Below are 14,175 nucleotides of genomic sequence, written 5' to 3' on the forward strand. Positions count from 1 at the left end.
TATTTTTCATGTCAGCTAGGGTTATCATTGTCTCTGCCAGGACATTCATGATTTTTCTGCTGCAAGTAATGTTGAGAAGTTTTTGATAACCATTTTAAATGCCAGTCAGGTAAACAGTCTTCTTTTCTCTGGACAAATCTCTATGTACCTGTGCATTTTGCATATTTTAAAATAAGGGCTTGAATTGGGAGAATTTTTCAAGACTGCAGTGAAATGTGATCCTAGGAGGCTATCACCAAAGTAGCAAATGCTAAACATGATTTTTTTTGTATTGAATGCATAAACACCTGTTTTTTGCATTTTTCTCCATGTTATTTTGATAGAACTATTGAAAATACTCTAGGGAAGAGAAAAGTTTTTAAGAGGTGCTTTTAAAAAATCAACTTAATTATATAGTTAAGTCCTTTATTTGTAAATTAATTTATGTAATTCAAGCAGATATATGTGCTTCTTTACCAAAAACTGAGCTCCTATAGATTATATTTTGCATCATCAAAATTATCAACAATCCCCTTTAACAACTAGTAAATGCCACCTGAAATTTTCCGAAATTGGAATCATACAGTTGGAAAAAAATGGAATGAATAAAAATTTTAATTGAGTGAACCAGTCTCCAGAATGAACATCCTACTCTGAAATTATCTTCCACTTTCCTGTTTTGCACTATCAAGCTCTGTCTTATCTCTTTCCTTTTTCTCTTTTTACCTTGATGCATGCATATAGACATATGTAGCCACACACCTGTCACTCGCTACACAGTCATGCTACAATGTTATTAGAATATGCTCCACGTCTTTCGTCTGTGTGTGCCTCAATACTGGTAATCTCTCCCCTCCTCCTGGCATTACTCTTGGAGTGAAAGGTAGTTGACTAAGATTAAAAGGGAATATGAGTGGGACCTTTACAAGCTTCCTCTCCTCCCTACTTGCCAGATTGTGTTGTTTGCTTTGGAATTTATATAGGAGAAATAATTTGAAAATTTTTGAGCAGTGCACTTCAATTTTCTTCTTCATGTATGCCCCCAAATTTTGAAAATGAATATATACCCTCATATAAAATTGATAGCTCAAATTATTTTTATAAATTTAAATGGCTACAAAGACTATTATATACCCTTGTATACAATTGATAGCTCAAATTATTTTTATAAATTTAAATGACTACAAAGACTATTATCTCCAGCCTGTTGTATATGATATATCATCACAGATCAAATCTTTATGTCTGCCTCAAATTCATATGTTGATGTCCTACCCCTAAATGTGATGGTTTTCAGATGTGCGGCCTTAGGTTTAGATGCCATTATGAGAGTGGGGGCCCCATGATGGCATCAATGTCCTTATAAGAAGTGAAAGAGCCTGGAGCTCCCTCTTCACCTTGAGAGGACACAGAAAGAAGGTGGGCTTCTGCAAACCAGGAAGGCGCCCTCACCAGATCTCATGATAGCACCCTGTTCTTGGACTTCCAGCCTCCAGAACTGTGAGAAATAAACTGTTGCTGTTTATCAGCTAATTGGCATATGGTATTTTGTTACAGCAGCCTGAGCTAAGATAGAAAAGTGCTATAAATACATATTTGTCAAAAGCTTGTAGCGACAGGTTTAGATTATTCAATTTATAGTAAATGGTAAAAAGTCGGTCCTCATTATCAAACCAGTCTGTCAAATCAGGCTTACTATGGGTCAGAAAAACCTACCTCAATTATCCATTCTTCTTCTGAAATTCTAGATAGAATCACAGAATGACAGAATTGTAGAACAGGAGAATGATCAATCAATAGATGGACAGATAGGAAAGAGACCGCCTAGCAGAAGCAGGGGTCCTTCACTGAGATATTTTTGATTTAGTGAGAAAAAAGGCACAGCCACTTTTAATAATGCTTATCAGAACTCTCTTTGGTCCCCTTGCTAGACTCTTCCAGTGGGAGCTATGCATTTTCAAATTGCCCCTTGGTTGGTATACCAACTAATGTTATACCTTGAGCAGTAATTTGCTCCTCTTTAGTAAGGTAGGAAAAGTGTGATGATGAAAACAGAAGTTAGAAAGGAAAAACCAGGGCCAGGCATGGTGGCTCACTCCTGTAATCCCAGCACTTTGGGAGACCAAGGTGGGCAGATTACTTGAGGTCAGGAGTTCCAGACCAGCTTGACCAATGTAGGGAAACCCCATCTCCACTAAAAATACAAAAAATTAGCCAGGTGTGATAGTACATGCCCCTAATCACAGCTAGGTGGGAGGCTGAGAGAGGAGAATTGATTGAACTTGGGAGGCGAAGGTTGCAGTGATCCAAGATCATGCCATTGCACTCTAGCCTGGGCAACAGAGTGAGACTCTGTCTTGAAAAAAAAAAAAAGAAAAAAAAAAAAAGGAAAAACCAGGATGCTGTGAACCAATCTTAAAAAAGAGTTCACATAGAATTTGAGGTTCTAGAAAACGATTTCCATATAGTTATGTGTCCATGTACTTATAAGAATTTATTTATGATCCCAAGGGAACATGTACAATTTGAAGATCCTTGCTTAAAATGGTTTTAATATGCAAATTCCTGAGCTTCATTTCCATTGGTTTCTTATTCAAGCAGTCTGAATGAATCATTGGACATTACTTTGGGGAAAAAAAAAAAACAGGACTAGGACAAAAGAATGGATTAGTAAGGAAGTAAATAAATATTGCTCTAAGAGAAGCTGAAGAGTTTACCACAAACGTTGAAAACTCTGTGAAGACATGCAAGTTTATGATTCCTTTCTAGGTAGAAGTTTATGACAATTTGAACAAAAATTAGAGGGCTTCAAGAAACGAAGCATTCTACCTTTCCAGTGATGGTGTTCATATTAGTGACAAGTTCAGAATATATTAAGGAAGGCACGCAAATGATTGATATAGAACAGTGTAGTCATTTTCTCCTTCGCTGCTCATCTTTCCTTAATGTTTCTTTTTTTCCTGATGCCTTAAGAAAATAGTGCCTGTGTGAAATAATTAATGAATAATGTTAAATTTGTTACCGAGTAACTTTACAATCCTGGTGAAACTCTTTATTTTCTATTTCTTAGAAAAAAATGGAGATTTGTTTCTTCTATGAAAGATTGGTTCTGCTGTCTCAGGAGCAAAATCGAGGAGAAAATAATACTTTGTTTGCGGAGTTTATTTAGCTGTGTTTAGCTATGCTTTTGTAATATATTCTTTCAAAAGCTGTTTTCTCTTTGTCATATACTATAGTTTGTTCTGTTTATTGCACTTAGTAGTATTGTATATTCCTTTTTTTTGTACTTTTCCAAAGAGACAGTTCTAATATTTTATGGCATTTGGGATGGTTTTGTTTTTCTTAAGTGTCTTTCATACACTGTATCTTCTGGTTAACAGAGACCCATGGGTAAGCAAAATACTCTGTTTACAAAATTGTGCCCATATATGATTATTACTCTCTTGCTGTAATGCATTGTAAAAAATAAGTAATGAAACTGCAATAAGCTTCTGTCTTACATCAAGTTCCCCTAGAACAGCTTGAGATTTTGCAATAGGGATTTGTATGCAAGAGAGAGCTTTTAAGAGAAACCCAAATGGAATGAGAGAAGCAGATCAGGGAAGGGACAGAAGCCAAGTGACAATGAAGTTTTAGCTCAAGTCTGTGGTCAGCCTGGTCGTACAAGGACCTCTGCTACGTGATCAGTACTATAGAGTTGTCCCATCTAGAGGCAAAGCGACCAAGCTTTGTATCCCCGTATCAGTCGGCTACTGGCTGTTAAGGCCACTGGTATAGAGGGTGAGGCATAATTTCTCAGACATTTCCAAGCAAAATGGATTTTATCAAAAGATAATTTTAAAAAATACATCTATGAGCAATTAGCAGCCAACACTTCCAGTAGCTGGTGGATGGGTGCTGTCCTGGCCAGAGAAAGGGAACTGGGAGGAGCTCTGGTCGCCTCTATCAGAACTGCTGCACCAAGATACTCATCCAATTAAAATTTTAAGAGCTTTTGCTAAAATTCATTAACATCTAATTCAAAGAGATCTTTGTGTGTGTGTGTGTGTGTATGTGTGTGTGTGTGTTTATGTGTGTGTGTGTGTGTGTGTGTGAGAGAGAGAGAGAGAGAGAGAGAGAAGGGGGTAGAGCTCAAAGCTATGTCTGCCAAGATTTTAGACAGAATGGTTCAGTTAAAAAAAAGGTCCTGGCAGTAATAAATCTGTGTGATTTATTTGCTGTGTAACCTTGAGTAGCTACTTAACTTTTCTGAATCCAGTTCATCATCTCTGCAACGTCTGTCATGGGTATCTACCTGAGGATTATTGTGAAAAAAAATGTGTGTCAAGTTGCTGACAAAAGGGAGATACTCACTAAATGATGGTTCCTATTTGATATTCAGTACAGGTTATTGTCCTCCATTTCATGACCTCAGACACTTACTTTGAAAACAAAACAAAGAATAAAACCAAGTGAGAAAATGTGGCTATATTGGTGCAAATGTTCTCTCTACTGCAAAAACGAAACAAAACATTCAACACTAAGTATCATCTCTGTGTAAAAAAGTAGATCATTTAGTTTAATTTCTTTAATGATAAAATTCTCAGACACTACCAACGTTAAAGCAATGCAGCATTCCGATGCACCTTTGCACCAGAAAAATTGGTTGGCATTCTTTAGAGATTTTTAAAGAGAATTACTCTTTATATAATACTCAACTATTATAGTCAGAAAATGCTAAACATGACTTGGACAAGCAAGACATTATTTAAGACTGTAACTGACTCACTCTAAAGCAATGCATTATATGACCAGTAGGCTCAAATAGTTGGCGAGTTGTCATGGGGCTTTTGCTTTTTCTAGCAGTTACCATGAGATGGCAATATGTGAAAATTCACTTCAGTCTTGATTAAAGACAAAATATGCCCTGGATCTCCAAAATCTGCTATAGGCAAACCTGTCTACCTAGATCATAATAGTCATGAAGTATATGCACTAATACACATATATGTACTCATAGACTGTATCCTCTTCCTCATACTTGCTCAGAAACACTATACTTTTACTTTACAAACTATTCTAGTTTGTGTATTCTAGTTTGTATACTTGGTATCTGAAATTACAGGAAAACTGGAAGCAGGAAAATGAGATAGAAGAATGGTACACACAGTAAAACTTCACATTGTCAAATTGACATCTAACAGCCCAGAGCAATAATTCTTCAAATTTGTGTCTGTTTTACTAGCATAAGACATATTTGTGCACATTATTGCATTAGATCTTTATAACACAATAGAGGTTTGCTAGTCAAATAAATATTCTCATTTTACATGTGAAGAATGGCTCAGGATGTTTCTGACACTTTCAAAGTCGCAACATTAATAAAATGGCAAAAAGGGATGTCAGATGCATATAGTAGATCACAAAATTTGCATCCTTATCATATTGTTAGATTTTAAGAAAGGAGGATTTTTCCTGATAACTCAGAAAGCCCTGTTTCTGAATCCATTTGGTAAAGGGAAAAATTCTGCACATTTACTACTACGACTGGAATATATAACCATATCTTTTAGTTAATACACATTTATTACACAGCATCTATATGTGGTAGCCATTGTATTAAACCCTGGGGATTTTGGGGTGAATAAGTAAAACATATCCTGGCCCTCATAAAACTTATAGTGTAATGCAATAGGCAGATAAAAGTAGATACAAAAATAATTATAATACATTTTGAATTACATGAATGAAAGAAAATAACCACCAGAACCTACAGGGTTGGCCTCTTGAGAAAGTGCTATTTAATATGAAACCTAAAATAAAAGGAATAGTCTGCCAGGAAAACAAATAACACTTCCAGGCACAAGGAATGATGTGTATAAAAGCCCTAAGGGTGGAAAATTCTTTGCAAGTTCTAGGAAGAGTTAAAAATCAAATGTAGGAGAGGCAGAGTGACCAGGGGAAGATACTGAGTTCCAACATACACAGATAGATGAGAGATGATAGATAGATAGATAGATAGATAGATAGATAGATAGATAGATAGATAGATATTTGAGAGATATATAGACTTGACATATTTCAAGCAGAGAATGTTATTATTCAATTCACATTTTACAAAGATTACTCTAATAACTCTAGGAAAAGAATTACAGGGGGTTAGCATTAGAAATGAGGAGACCACTGATGGGACTATAATAGAAGTGCAAGATTGAACTAGAAACGGTGGAGGTGGAGATAAGTGATATATTAGAACAAACTTTGCACATAAAGCTGAAAGGGCATGGTGATGGATTAGGGATGGGAGTGCAGAGGTGAGTAAGGCAAGTGACTTGACCCCCTTGGCTTTCTGGCTTGATCCAGTGACTAAATAGTGTCTGAGGTCATTACTGAGATGAAGAGGACTGGGCAAAAGTAGAAAACAGAATCAGGAGGGAAATCAGCAGTTCATGTTGACACTTGGCCAGTCTGAGATTCCTATGAGAATCAGATGAAATTCGAGTAAAAAAAACTAGCTATGGAAGTCTAGATTCTGACGGGGAATTTCAAGCTGGAGTTATGAATTTGAAGTCACCAACATTATGATTTTATTTAAAGTCAAATAAACAACTGCTATCTTCCAGGATCACAGAGAGAGTGATATTAGTAAAAATGCCCAGGACTGAGCCAGAGGAACACCAGTACCTAGTGGTCTTTCTACTGTATCACAGTACTTCCTTAGAAAAATGTTCAAAACAAGTGTAAAAAGTTACCAGAACCAGAATCGCCCATATTTAATAATAATGAAAATTTCAGGCCCTTAAAGAAATATTTTCACTATGTTTTCTTAATCCTGTGTTGAGTGTCATAACCATCAGTACTGTATGCCTCGGGAAGGTGGAGATATAGGACAGAAGGAAGAAACCATGCCAGAGAGACAGAAATCAACATGCCATTTTAATCTTTCCCCTTTGTTCTTTGAACTTCTCTATCGTTTTCTCCCTGTGGAGCCTTGGCATCTTAAGATCTTGATTATCAGAACTTAAGCATGAAAGAATTTCTTGTCTTGATGCCTAATCTCTTCTGCATCCAAAAGAACTTCATGATGCTTAGATACCACTTAACAAATAGGAAAACAGAAAAACTACCCTAAGATAGTAGACACAGGTCCATCCGTATTGACTGTTTAATAGTTCAGGGAATGCACAATAAAGGCAACTATCATTGCTAAATTCAGAATGGAAGAATGGTAAATATCACGTAGTCCCAGAATATTCTCCTAATTCCAACTGAAATATACACTACAAACCAAGAAAAATGCAGAAGGTGCTCAGAAACTGCAAAGAAAATAATTGGAAAAGAAAGAGTGAAACACAAAGAGTGAAACCAGTCTATATGCCTGTTACATTATTTGTGGTTGAATTTTAAAACATGCATCATATACAAACTAGGAAAATTTCTTAATTTAATTGGATTTAACATTTAAGTATCAAAAGCAGAATACTAATTTAGCTGAGCTAAGAATAATGTAGGGAAAACCTGAAGGATAGTATAATGCACTGAATCATATAGCACAATATAATCCATCAAAACCACAGAGCCTACAATTTTCTCGCTTTATATTAGGTTGAAAAATGACTTCAGAGTATGTGCTTATAAGAATAACTGATGAGAAATCTAAGTGGAGGGAAGACCACTTGATGCCAGCTTCTTATGATAATGTATAAATCTAACAGCCATAATTAATAATAGTTAAAGGCTTAAATGGCCCTGGGATATTCAGTTAACAGAAGATAGGTACACCTGCCAATATGAAGCTTTGAAACTTGCTTAGAGAAAGTTAGGGCAATTAACCTGACTATATTCCACTCAGTTTTGAGTAAAAATGAATGTTATGAAAATAATGTAGGTCAGATATTGACTTGCAATATTATTTAGAGTTCTGATACAATATATCTTAAACACTATTCAGTCATTTTGAAATCTGTGAATAAATCTCAACATGTAATTTATACAGACAAAATAAATAAGAAGAATGCTTACTGAGTTTATATTCCCATTTTGGCATTAATATCATTTTTAAAGGCTGTTAGCTTTATTTGGAAGTCAGAGAATTTCTGAATTAATAAAGTTCACATTAAAATAAAACATCATTATTTTGGACATAGTCTACAATATGAATGGACTAAATGGTAAATCTCCATAGTGAAAATTCTCAAATCTACACATTTACTGAAAAATTAAAATATCATTGTCATTGCAAATAAAATATTATTGGCATTATTAATAAAACTGTTTTGGGTACTCTATACAACTTCTTTTAGAAGTATTTTCTCAGATTTTTGTTTCATCAGAGCTCTACTTCTGTTATTTACATTTTAGTACTTTTCATTGTAATGTATGTGATAGCTATGTGTGGTAACATCAGTTTACTTTATAATCACCTGTGTTTTTTATATGTGTTTTTCCATTGAATTAACCTATTAATAAAGTGAATATTAAAGACCCAGATTTCTAAAATATATATATATTATGAAATAAATATTATCATATCGATTCTCACTCTTTTTATCAGTAAAAGGTAATATTTAGGCCCAATTTGCTATTGACTTTTTACCTGGCCATTGGGTGAAAATGGCCCAAGCTTTTTGTAATCAATGACTCCACAAATAAATCGTGTATAATCTTATAGATAACTTGTTTTCACTTTATTTCAAACATGATAGCAGAATTGACCTCTTTTATTGTGTAATTTTTATTTTTATTTCAGTAGTTTTTGGGGTATAGCTGGTATTTGGTTACATGGATAAGTTCTTTAGTGATGATTTCTGAGATTTTGGTGCACCGTCACCTGAGCAGTGTACCCTGGACCCTATATGTAGTCTTTTATCCCTCACCTCTCTCCTACCCTTCCCCCACCCACTGAGTCCTCAAAGTACATTATATCATTCTTAGGCCTTTGCATACTCATAGTTTAGCTTTCACTTACAAGTGAGATTATACAAAATTTGGTTTTTCCATTCCTGAGTTAGTTACTTCACTTAGAATAATGGCCTCCAGCTCCATCCAAGTTTCTGCAAAAAGATATTATTTCATTCTTTTTTTGGTTGAGTAGTATTCTTGGTGTAAATATACCACATTTGTTCATTAACTTGTTGGTTGGTAGACACTTAGGTTGGTTCCATATCTGAAATTGTGAACTGTGCTGCTATAAACATGTGTGTCCGTGTATCTTTTTCATATAATGACTTCTTTTCCTTTGGGTAGATACCGAGTAGTGCAATTGCTGGATCGAATGGTAGTTATACTTTTAGTTCTTTAAGGAGGCTCTACACTGTTTTCCATAATGGTTAACTAGTTTACATTCCCACCAGCAACACTGCTGGTGGCAGTGTTCCATTTTTACCATATTCATGCCAACATCTTTTTTTTTTTATTCTTAATTATGGCCATTCTTGCAGGAGTAATGTGGTGCCTTATTATGGTTTTAATTTGCATTTCCCTGATAATTAGGGATATTGAGCATTTTTTCATATGTTTGTTGGCCATTTGTATATCTTCTTTTGAGAACTCTCTATTCATGTCTTTGTCCACTTTTTGATGGGATTATTTGTTTTTGTCTTGCTGATTTGTTGAGTTCCTTGTAGATTCTGGATAGTGGCCCTTTGTCAGATGTGTAGTTTGTGAATATTTTCTTCCACTCTGTCAGCTGCCTGTTTATTCTGATGATTGTTTCTTTTGCTGTGCAGAGGCTTTTTAGTTTAATTAGGTTCCATTTATTTATTTTTGTTTTTGTTGCATTTGCTTTTGTGGTCTGAAGTCATGAATTATTTGCCTAAGCCAATGTCTAGAAGAGTTTTTCTGATGTTAACTTCTAGAAGTTTTATGGTTTCAGGTTTTAGATTTAAGTCTTTGATCCTTCTTGAGTTGATTTTTGTATAAGGTGAGAGATGAGGATCCAGTTTCATTCTTCCACGTGTTTGTCAGTTTTCCCAGCACCATTTATTGAACAGGGTGTCCTTTCCCCAATTTGTGTTTTTGTTTGCTTTGTCGAAGATCAGGTGGCTATAAGTATTTGGCTTATTTCTGGGTTCTCTATTCTGTTCCATGGGTCTACATGCCTATTTTTATACCAGTATCATGCTATTTGATAATTATTGCCTTGTAGTATAATTTGAAGTCGGGTAATGTGATGCCTCTAGATTTGTTCTTTTTGCTTAGTATTGTTTTGGCTATGTGGGCTGCTTTTGGGTCCATATGAATTTTAGGATTGTTTATTCTAGTTCTGTGAAGAATGATGATGGTGTTTTAATGAGAATTACATTGAATCTGTAGATTGCTTTAGGCAGTATGGTCATTTTCACAATATTGTATCTTCCCATCCATGAACATGGAATGTGTTTCTATTTGTTTGTGTCATCTATGATTTCTTTGAGTAGCGTTTTGTAATTTTCCTTTTACAGATCTTTCACCTTCTTGGTTAAGTGTATTCCAAAGTATTTGAATTGTTTTGCAGCTGTTGTAAAAGGGATTAAGTTCTTGATTTGGGTCGCAGCTTGGTCATTTTTGGTGTACAGCAGTGCTACTGATTTGTGTACACTGATTTTGTATCCTGAGACTTTACAGAATTCGCTGATCAGATCTAGGAACTTTTTGGATGAGTTTTTAGGGTTTGCTAGGTAAACGATTATATCATTAGCAAACAGCAACAGTTTGCCTTCCTCTCTTCCAATTTGGATGCCCTTTATTTCTCTCTTCTCTTGTCTGATTGCCTAGCCAGGACTTCCAGTACTATGTTAAATAGAAGTGGTGTCTTGTTCCAGTTCTTGGGGGAAATGTTTTTAACTTTTCCCCATTCAGTGTGATGTTGGCTATGGGTTTGTCATAGATGGCTTTTATTACTCGAAGGTAAGTCTGTTCTATGCCAATGTCATTGAGGGTTTTGATCATAAGGGGATGCTAGATTCAATCAACTACTTTTTTACATCTATTGAAATGATCATATGATTTTTGTTTTTAATTCTGTTCATGTGATGTATCACATTTATTGATTTGCGTATGTTAAACCACCCCTGCATCCCTGATATGAAACCCACTTGATCATAATGGATTATCTTTTTGATATGCTGTTGGATTTGGTTAGCTAGTATTTTGTTGAGGACTTTTGCATCTATGTTCATCAGGGATATTGGTCTGTAGTTTCCTTTTTTCATAACGTTACAAAGAGAGGGAGGTGAGAGGATTGCTTGAGCCCAGGAGGCAGAGGTTGCAGTGTGCTGAGATTGCACCACTTCACTCCTGCCTGGGAGATACAGCAAGATCCCCATCTCAAACAAACAAGATCTCATAAAATATAAGTTTATAAAAATTGTAATCTGATAAAAATTCAAAGTTTATAAATTCAAGGTTTTTGAGAAAACAATTAATTTTAATGTTTGTGAAACAAATATAGAACATGGATACACAGACAATATTACTTAACACCAAAGGCCTGTCTCCTTTTTCCCCAGCCCATTAGCTTTTGATTCAAGAAAATAAATCAAGTTTAACATATTTAATAAATAATAATTACCACACATGGAAAGACATTGAGACACAGAGTAATTGTAAAGAGAGTTGCTTCTTCCGGCCAATTAACAGGTGATCCACTAGATCAGCTCAGCTTTTGTGTTTGCCCAGATACTAGGAAAAACTTCTGTAAAAGTGGTGTCAATATCAAAGGGACACAGACTGGTATTGTTTTGTGGATCAATTAGCAAAAATAACTCTAAATGTCTCTTTTTCTAAAGACGGAGTCAAATTTGTCTACAGGGCCACAATTAAGTAGCATAAATTCTTACTTCAGAGGAGATTGTTGCTTCAGCATCAAGGTATCAATAAAATCCAAAATAGAGATTCCTGACTTAACACTTTCAATTAGTTTCTTAAAATCTAGCTGCTAAGTGAAAATATTTAAATAATAAACATTTTAATTTACTTGTAATAGGGGAAATTAAGATATATCCCATTTCAGGTAGCTAGTTTTCCTGCCCTTGAATACATGAGAGATACCTGCAAACTGTAAGTTTTCATATGAATGAATTCAGGCCTCATTAATGCACAGTACATGACAAGATAGACCTACATGTGGTTTACATTTGTATTTATGAAGATAGCCATTGGAAAGAATAAGTAGCCATATAAGGAAGATGTTAAAAGTTCCTACAAAGAACAAACATTTCATATATTTAAATGCATCAATTTTCATACATTTAACTGGTGTGCTACTGAGGTCATATGCTAGTTAGGTCACTTCAGCATGTCCTCTACAATGCCTGATATGGGATAGACTACATTTTATTGGCATAACACCAACCAAAATTCTGGAATAGATTATATGATATTCTCTGAAAATAATCTTTTGGGTCAAATTAATTAATGAGTATGCTATTGCCTGAGCTGTAATGTCAAAAATCACATTTCTTTCTTTTCTTTTCTTTTCCTTTCCTTTTATTTATTTATTTTTATTTTTATTTTTTAGACAGGGTCTTGCTCTGTTGCTCAGGCCAAAGTGCAGTGGCACAATCACAACTCACTGCAGCCTCAACTTCCCAGGCTCAAGTGATCCTCCCACCTCAGCCTCCAGAGTAGCTGGGACTACAGGCATACACCACCATGCCTGGCTAATATTTGTAATTTTGTGTAGAAATGGGGTTTTGCCACATTGCCCAGGCTGGTCACAAACTTCTGGGCTAGAGTAATCTCCCTGCTGGGCCTGCCAAAGTGCTGGGATTACAGGCTTAAGCTACCATGCTCAGCCACAAATCACATTTCTTATAACACGTTTATTTACTTTGGATGTGGGAGATGTTATTACTCCAACAAAGTCAGTCATTTAGAAAGAAAGAGTTTAACTTGAAAATTTTTTTACAACCTAAATACATTAAATTGATGGCTGCCTTATGATATGTCTGTATTTAAATTGATGACAAAAGTATTTACAGAAAGAAAAGAGGGATAAGGAAAGATATTTGAGCAACATGGGAGGGTTGCTGATGGACTTTTAAGGACATAAATGACTAATATTTAATCTCAGTCTGTCTGTGTTCCTAGAATATGAAAACCTTCAGTAAGGTAAGATATATTAATACTAAGAAAGGCCTTGGATGAGTATTTAATGAAAATTATAGAGAAGGGATAAATTCTGACTATGGTCACCATCAGGGGCAGAGGTAAATTATCCTCAACAAAGAAAGATTGAAGCCCCAAAATCCATAGAGGTAGGGAGTAGGAGTCAGAAGTGATCACGAAGCCACATGCACTGGCAGGAATTTGAAGCAGTTTTAAGAAGGACGTTGCACTTCCCATAAAATATGAAAGTTGGGTTTGAGCTAATCTGATCTGCATCTTTAAGGGCCAAGAGACAGAGAATTGAATCTAAGATACACAAATAAATGGCCAAAGCATCAGTCTCCAAACAAACGTATTCAAATAGAAAAACAAAGGAAATAAATACTCTATTTTGAATTTTCTATTAGTGCCACCAGAGAAAGCATCACAGATGTTTTTCGGCTATCTCCTAAGCTGTTAAAGAATATGATTCTGTGAAACAGACCTGAGAGAATTGCCTTCTCTTTTGGTACAAAAAAAATCTAAAGTTTCATTTTCTGAAATCTCTCACGAGGTGAAGTCAGTGTAGAATACCAACACAGGTTTTTAATTCTGGAAACCTAAATTATTCTCTTTTATGTTGGCAACAAAGATGCTTTCTTCACACTAAATGAAAAATACAGTCTTCATTTTTCTATATATGTGTGAGATTTATAATTGAAAATAAAGATAATTATATCATGATAAATATAATTGGATGATGTCCAATTTAAACATAAGCTTCCATATTACTTTCAATAATGTGTTTTATTTTATTTTCTGGTTCTGGTATATTTCTAAGTTCTTTAAAGCATTTAAGTTGAAGGGGGGAAATGGCAGATAGGAGGCAGGACTAACTTTCAGCTCCCACTCCAGTGGATAGAGCAGCATGTGGAGACTCAAATCGTGAATTTTGGCTCCAAGAACTACCACAGGAACATACCAGAAAGCCGAGAGAATCCACAGACCCTTTGAAGGAAGCAGAGCTGCTGCAGGCCCTGGGAGACAGCCAAAAAACTGTGACTGTCCAAAGTATGAAAGGGGGATCATCGGCCTGAACGCACATCCTCACATCCTCACTGGGGAACCTCAAGTTCCAGATCAGGGGAT

At 35.4% G+C, this 14,175-nt stretch overlaps 1 protein-coding gene across 7 annotated transcripts in view; it reads left to right on the plus strand.

Annotated features, from left to right (window-relative positions):
* SPAG16 (sperm associated antigen 16) overlaps positions 1 to 14,175 on the plus strand; it is a 1,164,663-nt gene that overhangs the window by 941,406 nt on the left and 209,082 nt on the right. The window contains exon 16 of one of the 7 annotated variants that reach the window (XM_063695182.1): positions 1,277 to 1,427. The exons of the other annotated variants lie outside the window; for them this stretch is intronic. Within the exon in view, the coding sequence (XP_063551252.1) occupies positions 1,277 to 1,290 (14 nt within the window). The 3' untranslated portion in view covers positions 1,291 to 1,427. Of the gene's footprint in view, positions 1 to 1,276; positions 1,428 to 14,175 lie in introns of those variants that run through there. 7 annotated transcript variants of the gene reach the window in all.

The sequence above is a fragment of the Gorilla gorilla genome, chromosome 11, assembly GCF_029281585.2.
Source record: "Gorilla gorilla gorilla isolate KB3781 chromosome 11, NHGRI_mGorGor1-v2.1_pri, whole genome shotgun sequence".
Classification (NCBI taxonomy): Eukaryota; Metazoa; Chordata; class Mammalia; order Primates; family Hominidae; genus Gorilla; species Gorilla gorilla.